Below are 25,972 nucleotides of genomic sequence, written 5' to 3' on the forward strand. Positions count from 1 at the left end.
CTTGTAGCATGATTATTCGATATATTTGCGTGTAATTTAATAGCATTAATATTCATGTCCACTGCAGTACAACATAAACAATAAAGGAATAAAAAACTATATAGCTTTTCTCTGAACTAATCTTTATAGTCTTTTGTTCAACTTTATAAAAACTGATTGCCAATCACAGGGTAATTTACTTACTTCTTGTTAAATATTTAATATAGAAGTTAGGTCATTCTTAACCAAAAAGAAGTCTCTACTTAAAAGACCAAAAATTAAGAGCTCTATACATAAGCAACAACAAATGGACTCGACAGGTTGTACTTCTATATGCATATATATACAACAATGATAAATAGCTCTGACACATAAGCAACACTAAATGGACTCGGCAAGTTGTATTTGATGATTTTAATTAAAAACTACACAGTTAATAGGGAGTTGCTATAGCAGCTATAATCACCAATATCATTTCAATGTATCAGTGTCTCTCACCATGTCTTACATACATTTCAATTTAAAATACACTAGCTTATACTAGAGAGGTGACAGTTAAAGAAAAATTATATGATGGGTAATGGTTATCAACTTGACAGGATCTAGACCCGGGAAAGATGGGAGCCTCTGAACACATGTGCAAAGGATATTCTGGATTTGGTTAGTTCAAGTGAGAAGACCCATCCTGAAAGTGTCAGCACCATTCCATGAGCTGAGTCAGGAGTGAATAAAACAGAGGGCAAGCCGAGTACCAGCATTTCTGGTTATGGAAGCAATGTAACTAGCTGCTTTATGTTACTGTCTCTAAGATGTCCCCATCGTGATAGACTGCATCCTCAAATTATGAGTAAAGCAAACCCTTACTTCCTTACATTGCTTTTGTTAAATATCTTGTCACAGCAACTAACTAACACAGTATGTTATATTTGGTTTTATTAATGTAATGCAGGTTTTTTCAAACACACCACAACCAGTTTAGCTGGAAGTGACTGACTGAGCTAGAGAGTACCAAGTAGGAGTTCAGGAATATAGAAAGCAAATAATTTATACATAATTTTAAAATATACCTAGATGTACAAATTCTATATTCAAAATATTCATAGAAAAAAATCCATTCCCTTCTTCATGTCCTCCATTCTCCACTGATGGGTGGGACATGAGGTTCAGAATGATAAAACTGGAATCCAGAACCAGAACAAAGTATAGAAAACCTTTCTCACCAAACAAAATTTCTTTCTTACTACTCCCAGAGACCAGAGTGGAAAATACAATATAAGTGTTACTGTGTTTCAATTCTTTTATGTATATGAGTCTTTTGCCTGCTGCCACAGAGACCAAAAAGAGTATTGGTTCCCCTAGAACTACAGTTATTACAGTTGGAAGCTACCATGTGGGATATGGGAATTGAACCTACATCCTTTGAAAGAGCAGCCAATGATCTTAAACACTGAGCAATTGCTCCAGGTTCTGGATTCAAATGTAAACAGACAGTACAAAGGCTTTTTAAAAACATAGTGAGTTAACCAGGCATTGGTGGCGCATGCCTTTAATCCCAGCACTTGGGAGGCAGAGGCAGGTGGATCTCTGTTAGTTCGAGGCCAGCCTGGTCTACAAAGCAAGTGCCAGGATAGACTCCAAAGCTACACAGAGAAACCCTGTCTCAAAAAAAAAAAAAAAAAAAAAAAAAACATAGTGAGCAGCTATTTTAATGCAGAAAAATACTCAATTTTCATTTTTAATGCCTATTTATTTGAATCACCACTTGATTTTGGAGAGTGCATTTTGTGTGACTCAAGTAACAAAGAGCATTCATCAGTCAGCATTAACACATAATTACCCTTGTCCTTCAGAAACTATCTTCACTGTGTTTTTTTTTTTTTAAGATTTTTTATTTTTATTATGTATACAACATTCTGCTTCCATGTATATCTGCACACCAGAAGAGGGCACCAGATCTTATAATGGATGGTTGTGAGCCACCATGTGGTTGCTGGGAATTGAACTCAGGACCTCTGGAAGAGTAGTCGGTGCTCTTAACCACTGAGCCATCTCTCCAGCCCTCTTCACTGTGTTTTAACTATCAATATGAATCTTATTTTTAAAAAAATTTCAATATGATTTTATAAATCATATTTATGTATCCAATAATAATCAAGATAAGACGACTTATATTCTTAGATAAAAGCAGGTCCTATTTAATAGTTATATTATATATTGTTAAAATCTGCCAATTTTGAAATGTGCTTATAACTGACCATATCAAAATTTTTTGCAAAATCTAACACCCTACTGGATGTTATTGAATGTCTAGACACCATCAATGTAACCATCAATTATACATGATACCTGAAGAAATTTACCTCTTTATCTTTTTGATCCAAGAGGCTATGTTTCACAGGAGGAATTAAATTTTCAACTGCTTTCCCCACATCACTGCGGAATGAATCACTAGCTGGAAGGCAACTGAAAAGGAAAGTAAGTATCCCCTTAAAACACTGATATGAGGACCAAGAATGGTGGTGCATGCCTTTAGTCCCAACCCTTGGAGGCAGAGACAGGCAGATGTATGTGTTTGAGGCTAGCCTGGTCACATTGTGAGTTCCAGAACAGCCAGAACTACATACTGAGAACCTATCTGTCTGTCTGTTACTCACTCTCTATATATATAGAGAGAGAGAATATAGAGAGAGAGTAAATTATATAAAATACAATTTTATATATAATTATGTGAAATATAATTTCATACATAATAAATTATATGAAATATTTTATTCCAAGGGTTTGCTACAATGGACAAAAATGGGATTTTTTTAAGTTCAAATTAATATAAGTAGGGATTAAATAACTTTAAAAAATTCTTTGAGGGCTCCTGAGCTGTCTCATGGGTAAGAGAGCTTGCTGGTAAGACTGACAGCCTGAGTTTGATCCTTGGAACCTACATGATAGAAGAAGAGAACTGATGCCCATGAGCTGTTCTCTGACCTGCACACATGCATGCAGTAAATAAATAAGTAACAAATCCACCTGTTTTCTGTACCTAGAAGTTAAATGGGGATTATATAAGGACCTTAAGACATTCTGAAGTTATTTACACTATATAAATATGCGCATTTTAGAGTAATGGTTCATATTCCGAATTCTTTACATTTGACTAAACCTATCTATTTCATACCTGGCAGGGAGTTTGTAAATGTAACTCTGCCCATTTTCAGTCCAAATGATGACTTTGTCTGCAGACACAAAGTCCCCTCCAGTCCATGTCTGTCCATTTTCACTAGGACCCGAACATAACAGGGAGTAGTCTCCAGCATCAAATACCTAGGAGAAAAAGAAATTCATATTTTCAATTCACTCCAGCTTCTTACAATTGTTTGATAAAATAACATTTCACCTCAAAGAAAACTTCTGAAAATATACTTAACAAACCTAGGTTTTTACAATATGACTCAGTAGATGAGGTCATTTTATCAATGAGATCTAAGGCAGTCATCTTCAACAGGTCCCAGCTATGGGTGACCTCTTGCTGAAAGTGGACTAGTACAAGTGCAACAGGTGGGTTCCCAACACAGGAACAGAAACACTCACCTTTCCCATGTTGAGGGAAGAAGCACACAAAGGATAAAGGCAAATACTATGTACTCAACCCTCTAGAATACACATCATGATTTAGTACTTATCTGCTAACATTTCTGACCATATACTCTGATATTATAATATTATCTGAACAGGAGAATTAACTTGCATGGCTCTGTTTCATCAGTGTTGTAAAATATTATGAACAGGAAGTTAACAGACTTCATTTTAATATTCAATAGTTCTATAGGAGAAGGCCAAGTTGCTATAATTTCACCAGGAACCTTGCATTTTGCAAGGCAACATCAAGTTCACAGGTACCTTTATAATTATCTCATGTGACCCTGAAAGCCACTGAAGGACACAAGCAGGCAGGTACTGTTACCCTGATCTACAGTCAGAAAAGTGATACAGTTGACACTAGTGATATTTGTTCAAAGTTATGCATCAGAAGCTGGGTATGGTGGTACACACCTTGAATCTCAGGAAATGCAAATAGATCTCTGTGAGTTTGAAACTAGCCTGGTCTACATAGGAGCTGCAGGCCAGACAGGGCTACCTATCAAGATCCAGTCTCAAAAAAAAGAAAAGAAAAAAAAAAAGTTATGTGTCAGTATGTGATAAAACTAGGAGGGATAAAAACCCTGGGCTTATATTTCCTAGCAGACCAGTTCTTTCTACCACTTCCAATACCTTCAATATTTGACAAAAGTACATTCTAAAGTTTGCTCAAGGGGAATGAGAATTCATTCAAAGGCACATCTTCTATTTTATTCTTCTTCAGAGAAAACAGTGACCTTTGGCTAGGAATATAACTCAGTAGAGTGCTTGCCTAGCATGCATGACACCCCTGCATTCCATCTCCCATACTAAATAAACCAGGTCTGCAATGCCTATCCCAGTACTCAGGCACAGGCAAGAGGGTCAGAAGTTTGAGGTCAACCTCAGCTATACTGCAAGTCTGAGGCCCAATAATCAGAATATTTCAAATTACAAAACTTTCTAGGTAACTTAATAATCTTTTCGCTTTGTGCTACATCTGAAAACATTGGGTAGCTGGAGAGATGGGTCAGCAGTTAAAAGCACTGGATGCCCAGCTTCAAAGTTGTGAGCATAGGAGAGCTGTCCCCATTACTCATCTGTTTTGAAGTAGCATGGGCGGGGAAGAGATACCCCTCCCCATCCATCAACACCTAAGGCAGGTAGAAGAGCTGTCCCTGAGGTTCAGGTCCCTGCCCCCCAACACCTGCAGCCCCCTACACCTTACCTATACAGCACAGTAGAGCTGACCCTGAAGGTATAGGTGTAGGAAAACTGACACTGAGAATGTGAAAGCCAGAGAACTAGCCCCGCCCCTTGCTCATCACTGCAAGGAGTGAACTAGCCAGAGCAATGCAGCAATCCCTAGTAATGAAGGGGAAAGCTGGAGGGCTGACCAACCCTGCAACTACCCGAGCCCCAAACCAGGGTTATGTGTTGGCTCACCCCAACACCTACCCCACCTGTGATCTGCTGGGGGCAGGAGAGGGGGATCAGTACTGTGGACCCATAGCTGCAGGATTTCTAGCCACAGTGCAGCAACAAAATAACCAGCAAGAGTCCCAGTGCAGGCCCAATATTAATGGTGTAGCAGAGACCAGGAGTCTCAAACCAGACCAATGATTCTTTGTGATGAACGCCTGCAGCAAAAATATTTGGATAAAAAGTTTACTGTGTAAATCACTGTACCACACAGCAGCTTCCATGACCAGATTTTCTCCTTCTTCTTTTTCTTTTTTCCTCTTAAATTTTATTGGGGTGGGCTGGGGGGATACAGATGGGATTGGGAGGCATGATGTGAAAGACATAAAGAATAAATAAAATTAATTAAAAAAAAAAAAGCACTGGATGCTCTTCCAGAAAACCCTGATCCAATTCCCAGCACCCACCTGAGAGTTCAAACCCATCTGTTAACTCCAGTTCCAAGTGATTCAACACCTGACCTACATTATTACCAGGCACACATATGGTAGGTACACCAACATACATGCAGCCAAAACATTCACATGCAAAATTAAATATTGTTTTAAGTTAGGAAAAGCAACTATTCCTACCATCGTAGGCAGCTTCTTAGATGTGTCCACCTAACACCCATCTCCCTTCAGTAAGGGCTAGATTTTCTGACAGTTTCTAGAGCTTATTTTGTATTCCTAAAATGTAGTGAAAGGTGTGAGGTCTCAATTCTAAGATTAAGAGTGTCTTAAATTACCTTTTCTGCTAAAGTACTGTGACAGAAGCATGCAAGCATGCTGGGAGCTGCCCTAACTAAATTCTAAGTATTTGTCCTTACCCTTCATCAAAGAAACTTCTCTTTGCAACAGGTGGAAACCATTACAGAAAACCACAACTAATCAGAATGCAGAGTTGTGGAGTCCAGTCCTAATGGATGTCTCTAGAAAACAACTCCCTCACCTAAAGCTCGGGGATTGTTGCAGAAGGGGCTGAGTAGAAAGACTTAAGAGCCAGAGGAACAGGGAATTTGCTTTGAGATTGTGTTTCCTAGAAATGAAAAAAGCCACACCATAAAGTCTCACCAAACATGAGCTGAACAAAGACAAAAACAACAGACATGTTAACAAGGATGGACAAAAAGCCCATGTGACCCTACTCAAAGAACTACAGGAAACTAAGGAATGCCGAGAGCTGGAGAAATGGTCTTCCCCGAGGAAAAGTGCACCAATTCACTATCCAATATAAAATGGTCAGCCCTGAACACACACACACACACACACACACACAAGCAAGGTTACACAGACTGAGCTGGTTGTATTTAGGAATATATATATATATATATATATATATATATATATATATATATATATATGATATATGTATCAACAATTAAAGAGAAAAAAAGGCCATAAATGTGATAAATGTCAAAGAAAGCAAGGAGGAATATATGGGATGCTTTGGAGGAAGGAAAGTAAAGGGGATAATGAGGTAATTTTATTAAAATCACAAAAAAATAAAAGAAATAATTTTTTAAGATACATGAAAAGTTTTGAAAAAACTGCCAAATATAGAACAAATACTCAAAACACAATGGCTAATTTTCTATTATTAAAGACAAGCAATGCAGAAGAAACTTCCTCCTCCCATTATTAGCTGTAAACTTCCAATTTGAAGAAACCAAGAAATAAATGTATTATTCAGGTGTAGTAACATATTACAAACAGAAATGTCCAGCCTACAGAGACCTCATTACCACCACTCAAATTGTACACAATAACTGAAATAATAACAAAAAATAGAAATTAAGACCAACAAAATATGGTCATTAAATCATTCATTACACAGAGTAGAATGGAAAAACAAAAAAAAGACAACTATATGGAATTAAGTTCCAATTCCTCAAGAAACAACAGAGCCAAATAGGAGTTCCAAATGACTGGCAGTCTTGTGCCAAGTATATCTTTGAAGTTATCTTGTAAAATCTGGTAAACTAGACTTTATCATGAAGGATAAAAAGACAACTTAGTATTTATCTATCCACTTACCCTCCAGTATTTTGAACATACAACCAAAAGTGATCTTTGTGTGAATGCACAAAAAGAGATGCTTTGGCAATTCTGACAATGAATTGGTTTTGATTCCTCCTCAAATATTGGCTCAGTATCCTGAAAAGAGAGAGAACATATACTAATTAAGGTCATCACAAAATGATAAAAGACACCACCAGGAAATAAAAGTACCATATGATACATTCATCATTTTAGATGCTTGGAAAAAGCCAAGGAAGTAATAGCTGTAAAAATATACTCTTAAAAATAGCTGGGCAAGGTTGGGATGTGGTGCACTAAGTGCACCCAGCACTAGGAGGCAGAGGCAGACAGAGCTCTGTGAGTTCGAGGCCAGCCTGGTCTACACAGTGAGCTCAAGTGTAGCCAGAGCTACACAGAGAAAACCTGTCACAGGAAAAAAAAAAGGAGAGAGAGCTGGGCAAAATGAGTCTGCTACAAAGCTGCCCAATATTTAAGCTCTAACAGTTAGAACATCTTCACTGGAAATGGCAGATGATAAAATTTTCAGTAATCCTATGGTTATACATACTTGAGTTAAAAAGGAAAAACAAAACTGATCAATTGCTCCTCCACTTTTTTCTAAGTTCAATACCTAATATTTCCCCAGCTGGAGTGAAAAGCACCAATGTTGTCAGAAAACCCGTCTACCATTCTTGTCAAAAATAATTATTCTAGCCTATAGTACTATGAAATAAGACTAAAGATAGCTTTATATGCTTTTTTGATGATGTTGGTATTTGAACATGAAACGTCCCCACAAGATCAAGTATTAAACTCTACTCCCCCATCCCATGCTCACATACTGGAAGGCCTTGAACACTTTAGGCAGAGTGCACAGTTACAAAGTTGCTCACTACAGGCATGCCTCTGGAACTACACTAAATCCCTTCTTTCCTGTGTCTCCTGGCTGTCATGAGGTGAAGAGGTTACTCACCCTCCACAAACTCCTGCAATGGTGTTACTCACTATTGGCTAGAGTCAGCCATGCCAGGGACTCTACTTAAGTCTCTGAAACCATGAACTAAAGTAAGTCCTTCTTCCTTTAGATGGCTTACATCAGGTATTCTGTCACTATTTTTTCAGGAGGTTGCAAGAGTAACAAAAATGCATAGTTTGTTTGTTTCTTTCACTCAAGACAGCTACCTTCTAACTTTTTATTTAAACAAAAGCAGGATGAAAACACCTCTTAGATTTCTCTCCTTCATATTCTGGATGATATATTTCTATTATTTCAGTAGAAACATTTCTTTCTAAAAAAAAAAAAGTGAGGAACACGTGACCACTAAAGGTTTAAATTATATAATAAGAAAGACAGAAATCACTGTCCATCTCACCTGCATTCCACCAGTTTCAGAGGTGACAATCCACACCTTCAGGATGCCTGTCACAGAAAGTGCTACCACAGTGTCCTCTAAACCAGGAAGAGAAAAGAAGCCCAAGTTAAATATAGCATGCTCCCTTCTAGCATTAAACAACCTCCTCTCACAAACTTAAACAATAAGTAGAAAACATAACCCCAGGCCAGGCGGTAGTGGCGCACGCCTTTAGTGGTGGCGCACTGGGGAGGCAGAGGCAGACGGATCTCTGTGAGTTCAAGACCAGCCTGAAAAAAAAAATGTTTTCTTTACCTCGAGGTTTCAATGAAAGGCTGCAAAAGAAATGAGGAAAAATAGTAATATTTACCTAGTATAACCATACAGTTACAGAAATTCATTAAATTTTATCTCTTCCCTTTTTACTCTCTCCATGAGAAATGGCAAGAGATAAAAGCAGAATCCAGAAAAACACACAAGAAGCTACAGGTCTTATCACAAACCCACCCCTAAGCGGTCTAACTCTGCCTCCACATTTGAGAAAACTATCTACATAAGCTAAAGCTTCCCAAAGCCTGGTGATCCACCACAGAGTGAAGATAATCTAACACTGTGAGTTTAAATACTAATGCAGCCAAAACTACTTTGTGAAGGATCACAAATTATTAGAACAAATATCTCTTGAATACAAGAATATAAGCAGCCTGCAGTCATATATGCAAGCAGAACAAGGTATACACAATAAATAAATAAATCTTTAATAAAAAAAGAATATAAGCAAATTTGTTAACTTTGATAATTTATAGAACTTCACAGTAAATTAAAGAGTAAGATGATGTTCAAGCTGGCAAAGGGCACAATATACTGACCTTGTGTCCGGTGAGAACGGATAATACTCATGGAGCTAACCCAGTCTGGCGATATCTTTGATACCAAAGAATACAACACCTCAAGGCTGGTAGCATCCACAACGAGGATTTCAGGATAATGTCCATGACATAAAAGTCTTCCTTCTTGCTGATTTCCAACAGACAATTGATAGAACTAAATCCAAATTTTTTTTAAAAAGACATTATTTTAATGTACTGCTTCAGTTAGGCTACTTGAGTAACATGTGTTCATTAAATACATTATAATATTCTCCTAAACATCAAATTATTCCAGGAATTTCATGAGTACATCCATGTCAGATTATATTAATCTTCTCCAAATTTTAAGAAAAATATCCCTCCCTTTCCTAATATCACATAATCAAGGCAAAAATAAAAATTCATCTTTTTATCTTCATCTCTAGCATTCAAGGCAGACTTTTATAATTTTCATGGGGAGGTGGGTGGCTCAAGTTTGGTTTCATGTTTTGGTTTTGTTTGGTTGGAATTCTGTGTTTGGTTTCATATTTGCTTGTTTGGTTGTTTTTTTTTTTTTTTTGATATAAGGTCTCACAATGTAGTTCTGGGTGGCCTAGAACTCTCAATATATACCATCCTGACATGGCATCAAACTGACAGAGCTCCACCTGTCTCTACCACCAGAGTACTAGAAGTAAGGACATGTATCACCACACAAGCCTTAAATCAGGACTTCTGAATTAATGAAACATCCAAATAACATTAGTTTAACAATTTAAATTTAAAAAGGAAGCTCATGTGAGTCACAAAACTGGTATGAATTCTAAATAATAGGAACAGGCAGATGTGATAGCTAATACCACCAATTTGACAGAACCTAGAACCACATCTTACTTAGGGTTACTATTGCTGTGATGAAACATCATAACCAAAAACAATTAGGAAGGAAAAGGTTTATTTCACTCCCACTTCCATATAACAGTTCATTAAAAGCAGTGAGGACAGGAACTCATCCAGGGCAGAAAGCTGATGCAGAGGCCATGGGGGGGGGAAGGTGGGGGCTGCTGCTAACTGGCTTGCTTCCCCTGGATTGCTCGGTCTGCTTTCTTATAGAACCCAGGACCAGGAGCCCAGGGACGGCCCCACCCAAAAGAGGGGCCAGGCCCTTCCCCATCAGTCACTAATTAGGAAAATGCCCTACCAGTGGATTTTTTTTTTTTTTAAGATTTACTTATTTATCATGTATACAGTGTTCTGCCTACATGTATGCCTGCAGGCCAGAAGAGGGCACCAGATCTCATTATAGACAGTTGTGAGCCACCATGTGGTTGCTGGGAATTGAACTCAGGATCTCTGGAAGAGCAGCCAGTGCTCTTAACCTCTGAGCCATCTCTCCAGCCCCCTACCACTGGATCTTATGGGGCATTTTCTCAGTTGGGGTTCCCTCCTTTCAAATAACTAGCTTGTACCAAGTTGACATAAAGCTAGCCAGCACAAACCACCTAGACATTCAACATACTGTCTTGTTTGGGAGGGAGTTTCTATACTGGGTTAACTGCCGTAGGAAGACCCACCTTAATGTGGGTGGAAGCAGCACATGGGCTGAGAACCAAGCCAAGAATGGGCGTTTATCTCTCTCTCTCTGCTTCCTAGTTTCAGAAGCCAGGTGCAGATGCCTTGACCTCTGCACCATGCCTTTCTGAACAGGACAGATTGTATCCACTTGAATTGTAACTGAAGCAAATCCTTCCTCCCTAAATTGTTTCTTGGCAGGTATTTTTTTTTTTTTACAGCAACAAGGAAATTTAGTAATGCAGTGAACAGTGAATAGAAGTGATTTGTGTTCACACATATTATAATCAGTTAAATTCTCACTGAAGAGCAGAGGAAGAATAACCACCAAAGCAAAGCAAGGTCAATAAGGTACTGAAGGGCCTGTCTTCCTTCAGCATCACAAACACTGATTTGGTTAGAACAGTTCTCATGGAGGATTTGTTAAGGGTGACGACCTCCCCAGACTACTAGACAGGTCACTTGAGTATAAGCTAAGGAAGGCACAGGAGGCAATGCAACAACTATGAAAACCAGGATCCAGCCCGTCCTCACCCTCATTCGATCCCATTCTCACACATTAACATGGTGGGGGTAGTGGGGTTTTTACTTAATTATTCAATACCTGTATAAGAAAGAGTACAATTTTTTAATACAAAAACATTATCAAAGGACACCTTAACTAAGTGTGAAGGTTAACCTCAACTCTGGCTGGAAGGCTAGCAACATGCAGACAGCACAAGGGAGTGCCTCTAGCTCTCAGGTGATCAAAAACAAACAAACAGCAAAATGACACCACCACTACTCAAAGCAAGGTTCCTGGACCACTTGACACTTGCATATACAAGGATGGGGGAGTGTCATGTGGAGAGAGAGCTCAGAGAAATTTACCAAAGAAGAGTACTGTCCTGAGAGCAGGGACAGGTTATTAGAATTGCCTGGCTAAATACCCCCACCCTTTATTTAATGCTATAGTCCAAATCAATTTTCTGAATGCTAATTCAGCATTTAAGACACTTGGATATTGGGAAGGATGGTGTCTAAATAGAGACTTAATTTTTTCGAGCATTAAAAAGAGAAGCCTCTAGTATTTCCTGAACAGAATAGGGATGTTGCAGCCATGCACTTTCAACAGCTGTCATTGCCTGCACAAAACCTGCATAAGGCCATACCATTCAACATTCCAGCACCAGTGGATGAAAGATTCACAGGGCTCCACCCCCAACTGATGTTGAGCTCCTCGAGGAAGGTGAATTAGTGTTCTTCAGTGACAAGTCCCCTGATAGGCTGCCAATGCCCAAGTAGTCAGCCCTACACCAATGTACACACAGGCAACACTAACTGGACTCAGTTTATAGAGCAAAAGGATCAGAATTTGAGAGGTAGATATGGAAGGGAACACAGGAGAACTTGGGAGTGCAGAAGTAGGATGAAAGATGAATATGGATTAAACCCAGATATGAAATTATCACAAACTATTAAAATGAAATGGTGCACATAATACTTAATAATAATTCCTATAATTTCAGCAAGGAAAAATGTCACCAAGGGCCATCTCTATACATTAAAAATAGTCCTTGACACATGCCTTTAATCGCAGTATTGAGAGGCAAAGGCAGTCAGATCACTGTGAGTTTGAGGCCAGCTGGGTCTACATAGAGAATTCCAGAAAAGTCAAGACTATGTAGAGAGGCCCTGTCTCAATAATAATAATAATAATAATAATAACAACAACAACAACAACAACAACTCCTTTCTGGATCTGAGAGAATGAGTGAGGAGCACAGAGTAAAATGCCATAATACTCATGAATCAACCATAAGGCATCTATTATATATGAATCAGTCAAAAGACATCTATTTATATGACTGCTAATCTAAGCACAGAAGGTCTTGTACAGAATTGGATCTTCTTAAAAAGTACTTACAATATGTTCAGCAGAAATAATTGCCCTAATATATAAGCCAGAAGTTTTTAAACCATAACTGCAAATTGTACTAAAGTCAAAATAATTATGCACGATGACTTTGACACTTATAGCTCTTAAACTAAAGTAATATAAAATGAAAGTAATTTGTGTTTACATATGTGTATATGGGTGCAAAAGATTGTGTGGCCTGTAGTGGCCAGAGGACAACCTCATGTGTCAATCTCCAGGCACCATCATCTTTCTTGCTTGCTTGCTTGTTTGCTTTCAAAACTAGGTTTCTCAATGGCCTGAAACTCAAAGCAGGTGAGGCTGACTGGCCAGTGAATCCCAAAGATCCCCCTGGCTGCACATTCTCAACAATGGAATTGCAAGCATGCACCACCATGCTCACTTTTTTACATGAGTTCAAGAGATCAAGCCCAGGTCCCTGCAAGGATTTTACTGACTATATTTTCTCCCCTAGTCCAATGTATGCTTTTCAAATAAAAAGCATATGCTCTAAAATCACTAGTGGAAAAAAAAAATTATAGGTCCTTGCTACCACAGTAAGAAATAGAAAATCACCACCTCCTACAAACATTTACCATTGCTTTTCAGATCTGTATTAGTATGGAAAGGACTTTTTGTTGACAAGTTATGTTATTATTTGTTGCTGCTGTTTTAGGGGGACTTGGGGAGTTCTTTTAGACAGAGTCTCACTCATTATTCTGCCCTGGGTAGCCTGGAACTCACTATGTAGACCAGGCTGGCCTTGAAATCACAGAAACCTGCTGTCAGGGTTCCCCAGGGGTCTAAGTACTAAAGGCTTGATCCTAGGGTAATGCTACTGAAAGACTTTAGGAAACAGACCCTAATGGGGTGTCTTTTAAGTCACCATTGGTACACCCCTAAATGGTATTGCAGGATGCCAGGCTCTTCCTTCTCTTCGGCTTTGTGGCCACAAGCTAAGTAGTTCTGTTCTACTACACACTCGTTACTGCAGCCAACACCCTGTCACAGGACTAAAAAACAACCTAGATCATGAACTAGAAACTCTTAAAACAATGATCCAAAATAAACCTTGTCTCTTTCTAGGTGGGCTACCTGAGACATTTCCACTGGAAAGCTGATTTACACAAGCTCTCCCCTGAGAAACCAGGAGAGCCCAAACCAGAGAGGCAGCAGTGATAACTGGCTGATTCCACCCTTCTCCATGGGTCTCCTCAACATCACACCTCTTCCCATCTCTCCCATCTTCTGAGGAGTACTTACCTATTATAAATTTCTCATATTACCTCTCCCCACCCTTTTTCACATAAAAACACAGGTTCAGTGCTTTAAACCATGTTTTAATGATGCACTTGTAATAACTGTTTTGACTCAGCCAAAGAAATAGATACAAACCTGTATGCCAGTATGGGTGCAGGCTAGCTTTGTAAATTCAATACATCTGCCGTCATTCACATCCCAGAGGCACATCTCTCTATAAAACAAAATAATAGCTCACTCTGAATCTAATATACAAAAGTAACCTTGTCACAGAGGCTTAGAGTTAAGCTCCCATCGAAACTAATATATCACAGGAAGGAAAGTAGCTTATATTCATTATTGCTACTGATCAAATTTTCCATTTCTATCACACACTATCTAACCTCATTTACAACCTGTCAACACTCCACTACCTTCTTATAGCAGAAATACATTCCTGGTTCCTCCCTGGTTGCTAGAGTCTTGTGAGTAGTTCTTGGCAGAGCTTACATGAGGCTCTCCAGAATGTTCCAACTCCTTCATAGAGGTTCCTGATAGTTTAACTGTTCCCTCATCCTGAAGCTCAAAGTAAGGACGATAAGGAAGCAGAACCAGCCTCATAGTGCCATGCACCAGAAGAGATAAAACTGTAATCTAAACTGCTGCCCCGTGTGGTCAGTGCACCTTGCACATGCAGCACTGCAGAACATAAATCAGCTAAAGCCAACAGGATCCTGTGTGAGAACATTGCTGCAGCTCTTATTTGTGTTAGCTTTTTTACATGAATACCAAAAAATCCTTACTTTTCAAACTAAAGAATACGCTGAAAATTAGACATACCAATATACCTTGTCTTTTAAAGAAGCAAGGCTTATTTAATAGAAAATATTAATAAAATGTAATGATATTTACTGGAGTTTTATTTTGATATCATTTTGTTACATCTCAAATGATATAAAAATATTTGTGTTCTTTGGTAGTTGGTTTTTGACACAGACTTTTGCTGTGTAGCCCTGGTTGGCCTGGAATTTACTATGTATTAAAGGCCATGCTGGCCTCTTATGCTAGGCATACACCACCATGCCATGCTGAAACAATTTTCAATCCCCATTCACCTTAAAACAAGTGTTCCAATGCAAATTATCCTCTAATTGACAAAAAAAAAGTGCTATGTTTTTACTTGATGTTATATCTTCCTGTTCCAAATACAGTTAAATTCCAACACAAAAATTATAGAGGGGAAAAAGATGTTTTACATAAATTTCTGTAAGTTCTACAACTTGTTTCGAAAATGTTTGTTTGCACAGTTCTTCCCACTCTGAGCCCCACAGACACTGTCCAATGGCCTGCCTGCCTCTCCAGCACAAGGCCCATTCTGTAATGGGGCATAATTAGCTTCAGCAGCACACAAGCACACAGCATCACAACAGCCAAGACTTGGCAGAGCTTCACCTTCCTACTGGTGACAACCTGGCATTACCTGAGTTTTTTAAAAGCCCCAAAGCTACCTGCTGGTTCAATAAAAATGCCGTGCAAACTAATGGCCACGCTTTCATTTTCATTATATTCTGAGTTTCTCAAAAGCAAAGAAAAGGAATAAAGTATTACAGAAAATCAGTTGTGAAAAATGTATATCCTTAAAACTATAATTCAAGGACTGGAGAGATGGCTCAGTAGTTAAGAGCACTGGCTGCTCTTCTGGAGAACCTGGGTTCAATTCCCAGCACCCACATAGCAGCTCACAACTGTCTATACAGGACTCCTGTTCCAGGGGATCCAAGACCCTCACTCAGACATAGATGCAGGCAAAAAAAAAAAAAAAAACAATGTACATAACATACAAATAAACAAATTTTGAAAAAAATAAAGAAAATTATAATTCAAACTGCTCATGGTGGTGCATGCCTTTAGTCCCAGCACTCAGGAGACAGAGGTAGGTGGATCTCTGTGAGTTTGAGACCAGCCTGGTCTAAAATGTGAGCTCTAGGACAGCCAGGGCTACACAGAGAAATTCTGTCTTGAAAAAAAAAGTAACAAAAAACAAAATAAAACAAAAACCCTATAATTCAAACATCCTCCTTCAGCTTTAGACAGTGCAAGAAAATATTGCAATAAAAAGAAAGTTGTCCCTAAACAGGTGCTAGTTATAAAGTACAAAACTTAAAAGTCACGTGGTAATCTATAAACACAATTTAAGATTTATTTTTATTTTTTTTAACCTATGTGTTTATATGTGGTATCCCATATGCATGTAGGTGCCCATAGAAGCCAGAAGAGGCTGTTGGATACCTTGGAGTTTAACTTAAAGGTGGTCGTAAGTTGCCTGACATGGGTTCTGAGAACAAAATTTGGGTCCTCTGAAAGAGTAGTAAGTGCTATCTAACTCTGAGTCATCTCCCCTGCCCCTATAAACACAATTCTGAAGTGACAAATGAATACTACATCCTTTTATTAAGACAGGGCCTCACTGTGTAGCTCTGGCTAGTCTGCAGTTTTCTTTGTATAGCAGGCTGGCCTAAAACTCTACCTGACTGCCTCCTAAAAAATGGGATTAAGGGTGGACACCACCACACCCAGCCAAAATCTACATTTTTTTAAGATATGAAAATTTAGGAGGGAATAAGGAAACCTGACCAAAACACTGAAAATAAAAAAATATTTCAGGGCAGTAGTTGTGCATGCCTTTAATACCAACACTTGGAGGCAGAGGCAGGCCAATCTCTGAGTTCCAGGCTAGCCCATTCTACAAAGAGTTCCAGGACAGCCAGGGCTACACAGAGAAACCCTATCTTGAAAACCCAAACCAAACCAAACCAAACGAAACCAAACCAAACCAAACAAACAAAAATGGACTGTGACTTACCCATTTGCAGATGCACTCACAGTGTACTGTTTGTCCCCAGAAGCACAAGCTTTTGACAAACAAGTGATCGAAGCTGTGTGACCAAATAACAGTGCTCGGGGATTAACCTAGAAAGGCAAAGATATGCCACTATAAATAACAAACTAAAAAGCTAAACATGGGGCTGGAGAGATGGTGTGGTGATTAAAAGCACACACCATTCTTTTGGATGACCTGAGTTTGGCTCCCAACTAAATGCTTGTAACTCCAGTTTCTGGTCTCTGTGAGCATCTAACAACATGTGTACATATACATAGAGAGTCATACATATACATATAAGTAAATAATTTTTTAAAGTTAACCTTTCAATTAGTAATCATGTTAAGGACACAGAAAATAATTCCCGCAACATAAAAAGTAAGTGCAGGCAAACAGTGAACTGTACAATGTTGCAGTAATTATTGACTTATATTTAAGATGCAGAGCAAATACTCAAATACTCACTTCCAGGTCTACTGAGAGATCCCAGAGACATATTTGTCCATCATGGCATCCAGTTACAATTGTGCCCCCATCATCAGTTAACAGTATTGATGAAATGCAATGGGTAGGTGCTTTGCGACCCCAAAGAACAATGGGCAGAACTAGACTGTTTCCTGCCATTGTGTTTTCAAACCTGAAAAATGTAGTAAGAATAATGTCAGATATAATATTCTTTCTAAAACATATTTATACCTTTATTATAAAGTCAACTTACATAACTTGAACATAACGTTTTCCAAAGTTTCCAAAAAACTTTTTTGTTGTTTTTTCAATACCAAGTGCTGGTATTGAAAACATGTGCCACCACTGCCCCATCCAAATATGAGAATAAAATAAATTATCAAGCTGGGCATTGGTAGCGCACACCTTTAATCCCAGGACTCCGGAGGCAGAGGCAGGAGGATCTCTGTGAGTTTGAGACCAGCCTGGTCTACAAGAGCTAGTTCCAGGACAGTCTCCAAAACCACAGAGAAACCCTCTCTTGAAAAGCCAAAAAAAAAAAAAAAAAAAAGAGGAAAGTAAAAAGATAGAAGGGATATTAAAATGCCTACCATAAGCAGGCTATATAATATATTTATTTTTACTGCAATATATAACTTTCACCAGTCTGTTTCTCCAAAATATCTTTCTTGTTACAAATAAAAGGTATACATTTAAAGAAAAACTCAGAAGATTTACTTCTTATTAATAAAGTCTGTTTGTGACATATCTATTTCACAAGCTATCATAAAATTACAATTATTTACATACTCCTATTAGATACTAGCAAGGAAAACTAAACTCTGAAGTGACTTTAATAAATTTGGAACAGTATGTTACTGGAAGCATGGCATTCTCAAAAAAGACTTTCTGGAAAAGAATATTTGGAAGGAGTTCATTTTTCCATGGTGACAACATTTGCTTTAAATCATATCACCAAAGATTTCTCCCCGCAAACAAGCAAGCACAAAGCATTGAACACACCTGAAGATCTCTGGGAAGAACACCATTCCTCTAGATACTCCAGGAGCCACTCAATACCAAACCTAAGTTAAAGGCAATGAAATCAGACCTAGGTCTACGGGGTGGATGGTAGTAAGTACCTCACAACACTACTTTTCAAAGCCCTTAAAAGTCTAATAAAAGTGAATAGCACTCGGGAGGCAGAGGCAGGCAGATCTCTGTGAGTTCGAGGCCAGCCTGGTCTTCAGAGCAAGTGCCAGGATAGGCTCCAAAACTACACAGAGAAACCCTGTCTCGGGAAAAAAAAAAAAAAAAAAAAAAAAAAAAAAAAAGTGAAACTTTAGAAAAGCCACCAGAAGTACTAATGCAATAACATGAACTAAAGGACAATATGGCTTACAGCATTACAGCACTAAATCATAACAAATACTTCTATGGATAAACCTATCTCTAAATAACTGATTACAAATGTGAAATGAGCAAATTAGCCCAGATTTAATTTGATTGAATCATCAGATCACAGGATTTGGAACAGATTTAGTCATCAGACCATAAGAATCTAAACCTGAACTTCAACTGATGAGCCAAGACACAGAATGATTTCACTAGGGATTATTTTAAGTGGAAAAAGAGAGACCATTTAAGTTCAGGGTGTGTTTTTCCTCAATCAGTCACCAGCATTCAACTAGTCAATTTATTTGTTAATATTCCATTCTTGATATGGCTAACATTATCATCTATTGCTTGAAAGGAACTATATTCCCAAAAAAATTTATAGAAATTAAAATGAACCAAGCCACAGGATCCATTGAAACAAACAAAAAAAATCCTATATTGGAAATGCCAAAAACAAAACTATTACACTAATGACTAAAATAGTCTGTTAGTGTAGCTTAATAGGAATGTTTGAAGAAATTATGTTACTAACTTTCAAAAGAACTGTATGTATACTAACATTTTCTAACTAGTGCTCTCAGAGAGAAATGCTGTATTTCAAACTATAACATTATCTTATAGATAGAAACTGTTCAATTCTAGATGCTTCTGGAAACTGAAAAGACAGAGCTGGGACAATGGCTTGGTGGAGAACGCACTTGTACAAATTCCAGGATCTGGAACTGTGAGGTACATTGTTTTGTCAAATTGTCACAGGCTGTTTGAGCTTCAAGGGAAGATGGCTCAGTGCTCTGGAAGCAGGAGTGGTTACACATGCCTAAAATCCTAGCACCGGGGAAGCAGGAGCAGGAGGATCTCTGAGTTCAAGGCCAGCCTAGTGGTCACAGTGAATCCCAGGACAGCCAAAGATAAACAGTGAGACCACCTCAAGAAAACAAAAACAAAAACTAGAAGATGAATTTTCTCTATGCCTGTGTCCTTATTACAAATTTATTAAAGACTTGGAAAAACTGAAGAAGACAATGAAGAGAGAGAGCTAGGTCAGAAAATTCGGAGAAGAAATCCAGTACTAGGAATGAAGGGAGAGAGGGAGGGAGAGAGGGAGAAAGGAAAGGAGGGAGGGAGGGAAATCCTGTACTGTACTCAGCATCTTCCTTAGCAAAGCAAAGCATTTCTGGAATTAAGGAGCTGTGAGGGACACAACCTTCTTTCTTTTTGTTTCTTCTCTCCATTTTTATTTAAATTAGAAACAAGATTATTTTACATGTCAATCCCAGTTCCCTCTGCCTCCCCGCCCCCCCCCCAACTAATACCCTACCTATCCCATACCTTTTCTGCTCCCAAGGGAGGGTGAGGCCTTCCATAGGGAGTCTTCAGAGTCTGTCATATCCTTTGGGATAGGGCCTAGGCCAACGCCCTTGTGTATAGGCTCAGGGAGTATCCCTCTATGTGGAATGGGCTCCCAAAGTCAATTCCTATGCTAGGGATAAGTACTGATCCACTACAAGGGGCCCCATAGATTTCCGAGGTCTTCTCACTGACACCCACATTCACAGGGTCTGGATCAGTCCCATGCTGGTTTCCCAGCTATCAGTCTGGGGACCAAAAGTTCCCCCTTGTTCAGGTTAGCTCTTTCTGTGGGTTTCACCAGCCTGGTCTTGACCCCTTTGCTCATCACTCATCCTTCTCTGCAACTAGATTCCAGTTCAGTTCAGTGTTTAGCTGTGGGTGTCTGCTTCTACTTCCACCAGCTGCTGGGTGAAGGCTATAGGGTGGTATATAAGTTAGTCATCAATCTCATTATCAGGGGAGGGCATATAAGGTAGCCTCTCCTCTGTTGCTTAGATTGTTAGTTGGTGTCATTGTTGTAGATCTACAGACATTTCCCTAGTGCCTGATTTCTCTTTAAACCTGTAGTGGCTCCCTCTATTGTGGTATCTCTTATCTTGCTCTCCCCAACTCAACTTCCTGCTCCCTCATGTCCTCCTCACCCCTCCTCTTCTCCCCTTCTCATTCTCCTAGCTCCCTCTCCCCTCCCCTCATGCTCCCAATTTGCTCAGGAGATCTGGGACACAACCTTCTGACAGTACTCATAGCATAGCTGACAAGACCACCCTTTCCTATTTGGATGGCAAGCAACAATGCTCTTGATAAACTTGACACTAGAATTTATGGCAAAAGAAGTTCCAGTATTCAGAAGATTGTGTGGAATGCACAGATGGTAACACAGCAATACACTTATTTCTCATGACTGAAACAGCCCTAAATATGTGAGTTTTGAAGAACTGTGTGGCTATCTTTTCAGAAATATATCACAATTGGAAAAGGCTTTCACAGATTTTGAGGCATATTAATGGTGTTTTTCATGTCTGCAGCTACCATCAGCTACCCGAGCTCTACACTGATCCTCCTCCATCCATCACCCATCTGCATCAACTTCAGCGGTTACTGATTTGCCAAAAGCAAAACATGCCTGCCAGCTCTTACTCTGCAGCAGAAACAGATTCCATTTAATAGAAGAAACTTGTTTTCCTGCCTTACTTCTCACCTTGCCTTATTATCATCAATCTCTAAATTGAGCCCTGAAACTTTACCATATATAAACTAAACTACCCAGAAAAAGAAACAACCAAGGCAGAGGTCAAAACGTCTCAATAATCAGGAGATCAGTAAAATATGTTGTGTAAGTGTGAGAGTCACCTTGGCTGGAGAAGCAGCAGCTCCCCCATTGGCCGGCTCTAAACTCTGACGATGTATGTAACCTAAGTTACAGCATTCATATTTATATCACCTTCCTCCTTAGAGACCACAGATAAGTGCTCTGCCTAACTACAAACCATTTCTGTCTAGGCCACCAATGACCTCCCGAGCTAAATAAAGCTTGGATCATGTTCTTTATCTTAACTAATCTACCAGCAGCATTTGACATAGTTCATACAGCCTCCTTGAAATACTTCTTTACCTGGCCTCTACATCAGCATACTTTTATTCTATTTTTCCTACCCTAGTTCTCATTCTTCCACCTTAAATATGTGTGTGTGCATCTCTCTCTCTCTCTCTCTCTCTCTCTCTCTCTGTGTGTGTGTGTGTGTGTGTGTGTGTGTGTGTGTGTGTGTAAAATCTAGCCCTCACCTGGCAGCAAAGTTGCAGCAAAGTGACCCCAGCTGGATCATGGTGCTGCAAATGCCAAGTGGCATTCATGGGGCCCAGTCTGCTGTTGCTGCATAAATTGGCAGAGAAATATGAATGGATAACAATAGAGAATGGTATATGGAGAGTGGGAATTAGCAATTATGCACAGGAAGCTTTCAGAAATGTTGTTTACTATAGTCTGCCTAAACAAGGGCCAACATTTAAAAAGCAAGATGAATTGGGGTGCTTTAAAGAATGTGAAGGCCACAGTGAACTCTACAATCCTGTCAGGAGAGGTAACTGAAGTCAATGAGGCACTTCACAGAAAGCCTGGGGTTCATCCACAAATCCTGCTATGAAGATGGTTGAATGGATGATCATGATACTGAGCAACCCTTCAAAACTGAATGAACTAATGAGTGATGAAACGTATGAAAAATATGTGAAATTCATTAAGGAGTGAACACGTTACACACATGCACAGAGGGGGGGAGGGAGGGAGGGTAGGAGGGAGGGAGGGAGGGAGAGAGACAAACAGTGTGATATAACATCTCAGTATGGTTGTCTTAAATTAGTGCTGTACAAAAGACTTGAAATAGCTTGCAGCAAAAATAATGGAAAAGAAACTATTCTAAACAGTGCTATTAAAGACCACCCCCCAACTTCCTAATGTGTGCAGATAAACACAATGTGCATTGCATCTTTTTATAATACCACAGCCTATGCATTTAGACTAGGGGCTAAAATCCGGCATTTAGAACTCATGAGATTATCTACATTAAAAAGTGGTTATGAAGCTGGGTGTAGTGGTGTACCAGCCTTTAATTCCAGCACTCAGCAGGCTCTGTGAGTTCACGGCCAACCTAGTCTACATAGCAAGTTCCAGGCCAGCCAAGATATCTGGTGTGCCCCTACCTTGGTAAGGGCTTCTATTGCTATGATAAAACACCATGACCATAAACAACTTTTGTAGGAAAGGATTAATTTTATTTACATTTCCATATCACAGTCCATCATCAAAGAAGTCAGGGCAGGAACCTGGAGGCAGGAACTGATGCAGAGGCCATGGAGGAGTGCTGCTTATGGGCTTGTTCCTCATGGCTTGCTCAGCCTGCTTTCTTACAGCACCATGGACCACCAGCCCAGAGGTGGCACTGCCCAAAGTGAACCGAGCCCTCCCACCTCAATCATCAGTCAAGAAAATGCACCACAGGTCAATGTGGTGGAGGAATTTTGTCAACGGATGTTTCCTCTTCCCAACTGATGCTGGCTTGTATCAAGTGAATATAAGACTAGCCAGCACACTACCCAGAAAAAAAGTGATTATAAGAATTCCATATTTCAGGATAACAATGTAAGTCTCATCTAATATAGTGAGACAATACATAACACATTTATATCCATCCCTGGATTTAGGTGAAAAAAAAAAGTATCTTCTCATTGGAAATCCCTGGGAGCACAGAATATACCGTGTCAGACGAAGGGTAGTGCTGTCTAAATTTTACCGTGTGCTTCACTGGCTGTTGCTGCTCTTACACGTCACTGTACTTTGCAGTACAGTGAAAAACAAATGAGACAGTCATCCTCTTCAAGAAAAAATATTGTCTATACAATGACCCTGTGATGATATTTTGTTTACGAATAAAGCTGGGGTCTCATGTGCCATTCAGTCTCCAGTCAAGTTGAGGACAGGATCACCCCAGCCTTGATAGAGTGCAGTCTGAGATTGAAGGCTGAGAATTCATGAAAACAGGATCGCCCTCTCAGTCTGAGGTGAAGGTTAGCGTTAGTGGTGGGCTGCTTCACTTTTCTGACTTCAGCTTAAACCCCAGTATCTGTCTCTGGGTTTTTATTATTCTTACTATATGACCCTTCCCCCGTTAGCTTAGGGCTGTCTTCTGAACTCCAAACTCCTACATATAACTACGCTTTTGAAACTTAAAAAATCCTAAAATGAAACCCTAGTCTTCTCCCCTGAACCCACTCCTTGCAGTTTCCCCACATCAAGTGACTAACAGCCTCCTGTAACTCCAACCCCAGGGATTAACTGCCCTCCTCTGGCCTCTACCCTCATATATGTGGCATTCACTCACACAAACATACACATTTACTTAAATAAAAGTAATAAAAGCAAGCTGGGTGTGGTAACACCAGCCATTAATCCTAACACTCATGAGGCAGAAGTCAGCCTGGTCTACGAAGAGTTTCAGGTCTCAGTAACAATAAATCTTAAAAGACAGAGAAAGAAGGCATGGCATCAGAGCAAGCTCAGAAAAATAAACCAAAGAAAGGAACAAGATCCAGTGTTGGAAATAAATATCAGAACATAGCATACAGTAAGTGTGGCACTATTACTGGGAAGAAAGGAGAAGGAACACAGGGAAATTGGCACACTGTATGGAAAAGAAACTGGATCACAACTTGTGACATACAAAGAAGGAGAGTGCGAATATCTTGAGGATCTATAAATTCAAAAAAAGACTATGAAGTCGGTGATACATAACACAAGAGGACTAACTGACATATTCGGGGAAAACTTCAAAAACAAAATCTATAACCACAAACTAAATGCAGGGAAAAATCTATTATGTTGAAATTAAAAGTGTCTGTTCAGTGAAGTACATTATAGAAAAGGTTACTAACAAATGGCATATTGGGAAGAGATATATTTGTAATACTTAAAGAACTGGTGTCTAGGAAACACTAGTCAAGTTCAGATGAACAAGTTCAGATTGACAGTTGTGCTATGATCTGGATACAGACAGAGTGGGTCCACCAGGGTTTAGTGGTGGAACTTAATCCCCATTGCAAGGCAGTAGAAACTAATCCATGCTATTTAGAGGTGAGGCCTCCTGGGAAATGATTATGATTGGCTAATGTCCTCAAAATGGAGTTCATTAATTAAACAAGGGTAATTTTATAAAAGCAGAGAGGGAGGACAGAAGACACATGGCACGCACACACATATGCACACACCTGTGTATTTCCTGCCTCTAGCTAGATAATACAGTGCTGCCTCAGCTGAGAAGGCTGTTATCACCAAGCTGAACCTCCAGGACTCTGCACAAAAACAGCCTACTTCACGTTAAGAAAAAAATCTGTGATACTGTGTCATTGGCAACAGACTAAGACAGAAACCACAAAATACAGCTGGGCAAAAAGATAAATAGGCAATTGTACAAAAAGAAAAACCAAAAGAAGATAAAATGATTTTCAGAAAATGCTCAATTTCAGGGTTGGGGATAAGTACAAAAAGAAAAACCAAAAGAAGATAAAATGATTTTCAGAAAATGCTCAATTTCAGGGTTGGGGATACAGCTTGGTGTCAGAGCACTTGCCTAGCATGTGTGAGACCCTGGATTCAATCCCAGTACCACAGAGAAAAAAATATTAAAGCTCAAATTCATTGTAAATTGATATTTAATGTTTTATTTAATAGTTGGAAAAAGGCCAGGCAATGGTGGCACACGCCTTTAATCCCAACACTCGGCAGAGGCAGGCGGATCTCTGTGAGTTTGAGACCAGGCTGGTCTTCAGAGCGAGTGCCAGGATAGGCTCCAAAGCTACACAGAGAAACCCTGTCTCGGAAAAAAAAAAAATAGTTGGAAAAAGAGATGGGGTACTGAGTACCACTAGACACCAGTGCAGGGACAGGATATGGGAACCCCAGGAAATACCCCGCAGGAGTATAGACCTATCCAGGTCCTAACCTACAACAGTAACCTGGCAGAGCTCCAATAAATAAATGAATGTTGTATATTCCAGAAACATGTCTTTTACATATCTCATAGATATGTAAATAATCTCTACATTGTTAGAAAAGTGAAGATACTGTGGATAGCCACAAATGAAGCAGATAGAAGCTTCATTTGTAACAGGTATCTATCAACCAAAGTAAACATACATTCTAAAATACCGTAGGATGGGAGACCAGAGAGAGAGCTCAAAGTTTAAGAGCACTTGCTGCTCTTCCAACAACCTGAGTTCAGTTCTCAGCATCTACATTAGGTAGCTCACAACATCCTGAAAGTTCAGCTCCAGGAGATCCAATACCCACCCCTGGCCTCAACAGGCTTGCACACACATATAGTCACACAAATAAAAATTAATCTTTTGCGGGAGGGCAGTCTCAAGAC

At 39.3% G+C, this 25,972-nt stretch overlaps 1 protein-coding gene across 3 annotated transcripts in view; it reads right to left on the minus strand.

Moving 5' to 3' along the window:
* The window catches only part of Wdr7 (WD repeat domain 7), a 267,663-nt gene that overhangs the window by 239,062 nt on the left and 2,629 nt on the right, over positions 1-25,972 (minus strand). For 2 of the 3 annotated variants that reach the window (XM_027402760.2, XM_035440121.1), the window contains exons 2-9: positions 17,328-17,499; positions 16,845-16,951; positions 14,138-14,216; positions 9,295-9,469; positions 8,447-8,523; positions 7,089-7,208; positions 3,152-3,297; positions 2,340-2,442 (exon numbers count right to left, since the gene is read on the minus strand). In XM_027402760.2, coding sequence (XP_027258561.1) covers positions 2,340-2,442; positions 3,152-3,297; positions 7,089-7,208; positions 8,447-8,523; positions 9,295-9,469; positions 14,138-14,216; positions 16,845-16,951; positions 17,328-17,486 — 966 coding nt within the window. In that variant the 5' untranslated portion in view covers positions 17,487-17,499. Of the gene's footprint in view, positions 1-2,339; positions 2,443-3,151; positions 3,298-7,088; positions 7,209-8,446; positions 8,524-9,294; positions 9,470-14,137; positions 14,217-16,844; positions 16,952-17,327; positions 17,500-25,972 lie in introns of those variants that run through there. The other variant, XM_027402761.1, reaches the window with a different exon arrangement.

The sequence above is a fragment of the Cricetulus griseus genome, chromosome 2 (assembly GCF_003668045.3).
Source record: "Cricetulus griseus strain 17A/GY chromosome 2, alternate assembly CriGri-PICRH-1.0, whole genome shotgun sequence".
NCBI lineage: Eukaryota > Metazoa > Chordata > Mammalia > Rodentia > Cricetidae > Cricetulus > Cricetulus griseus.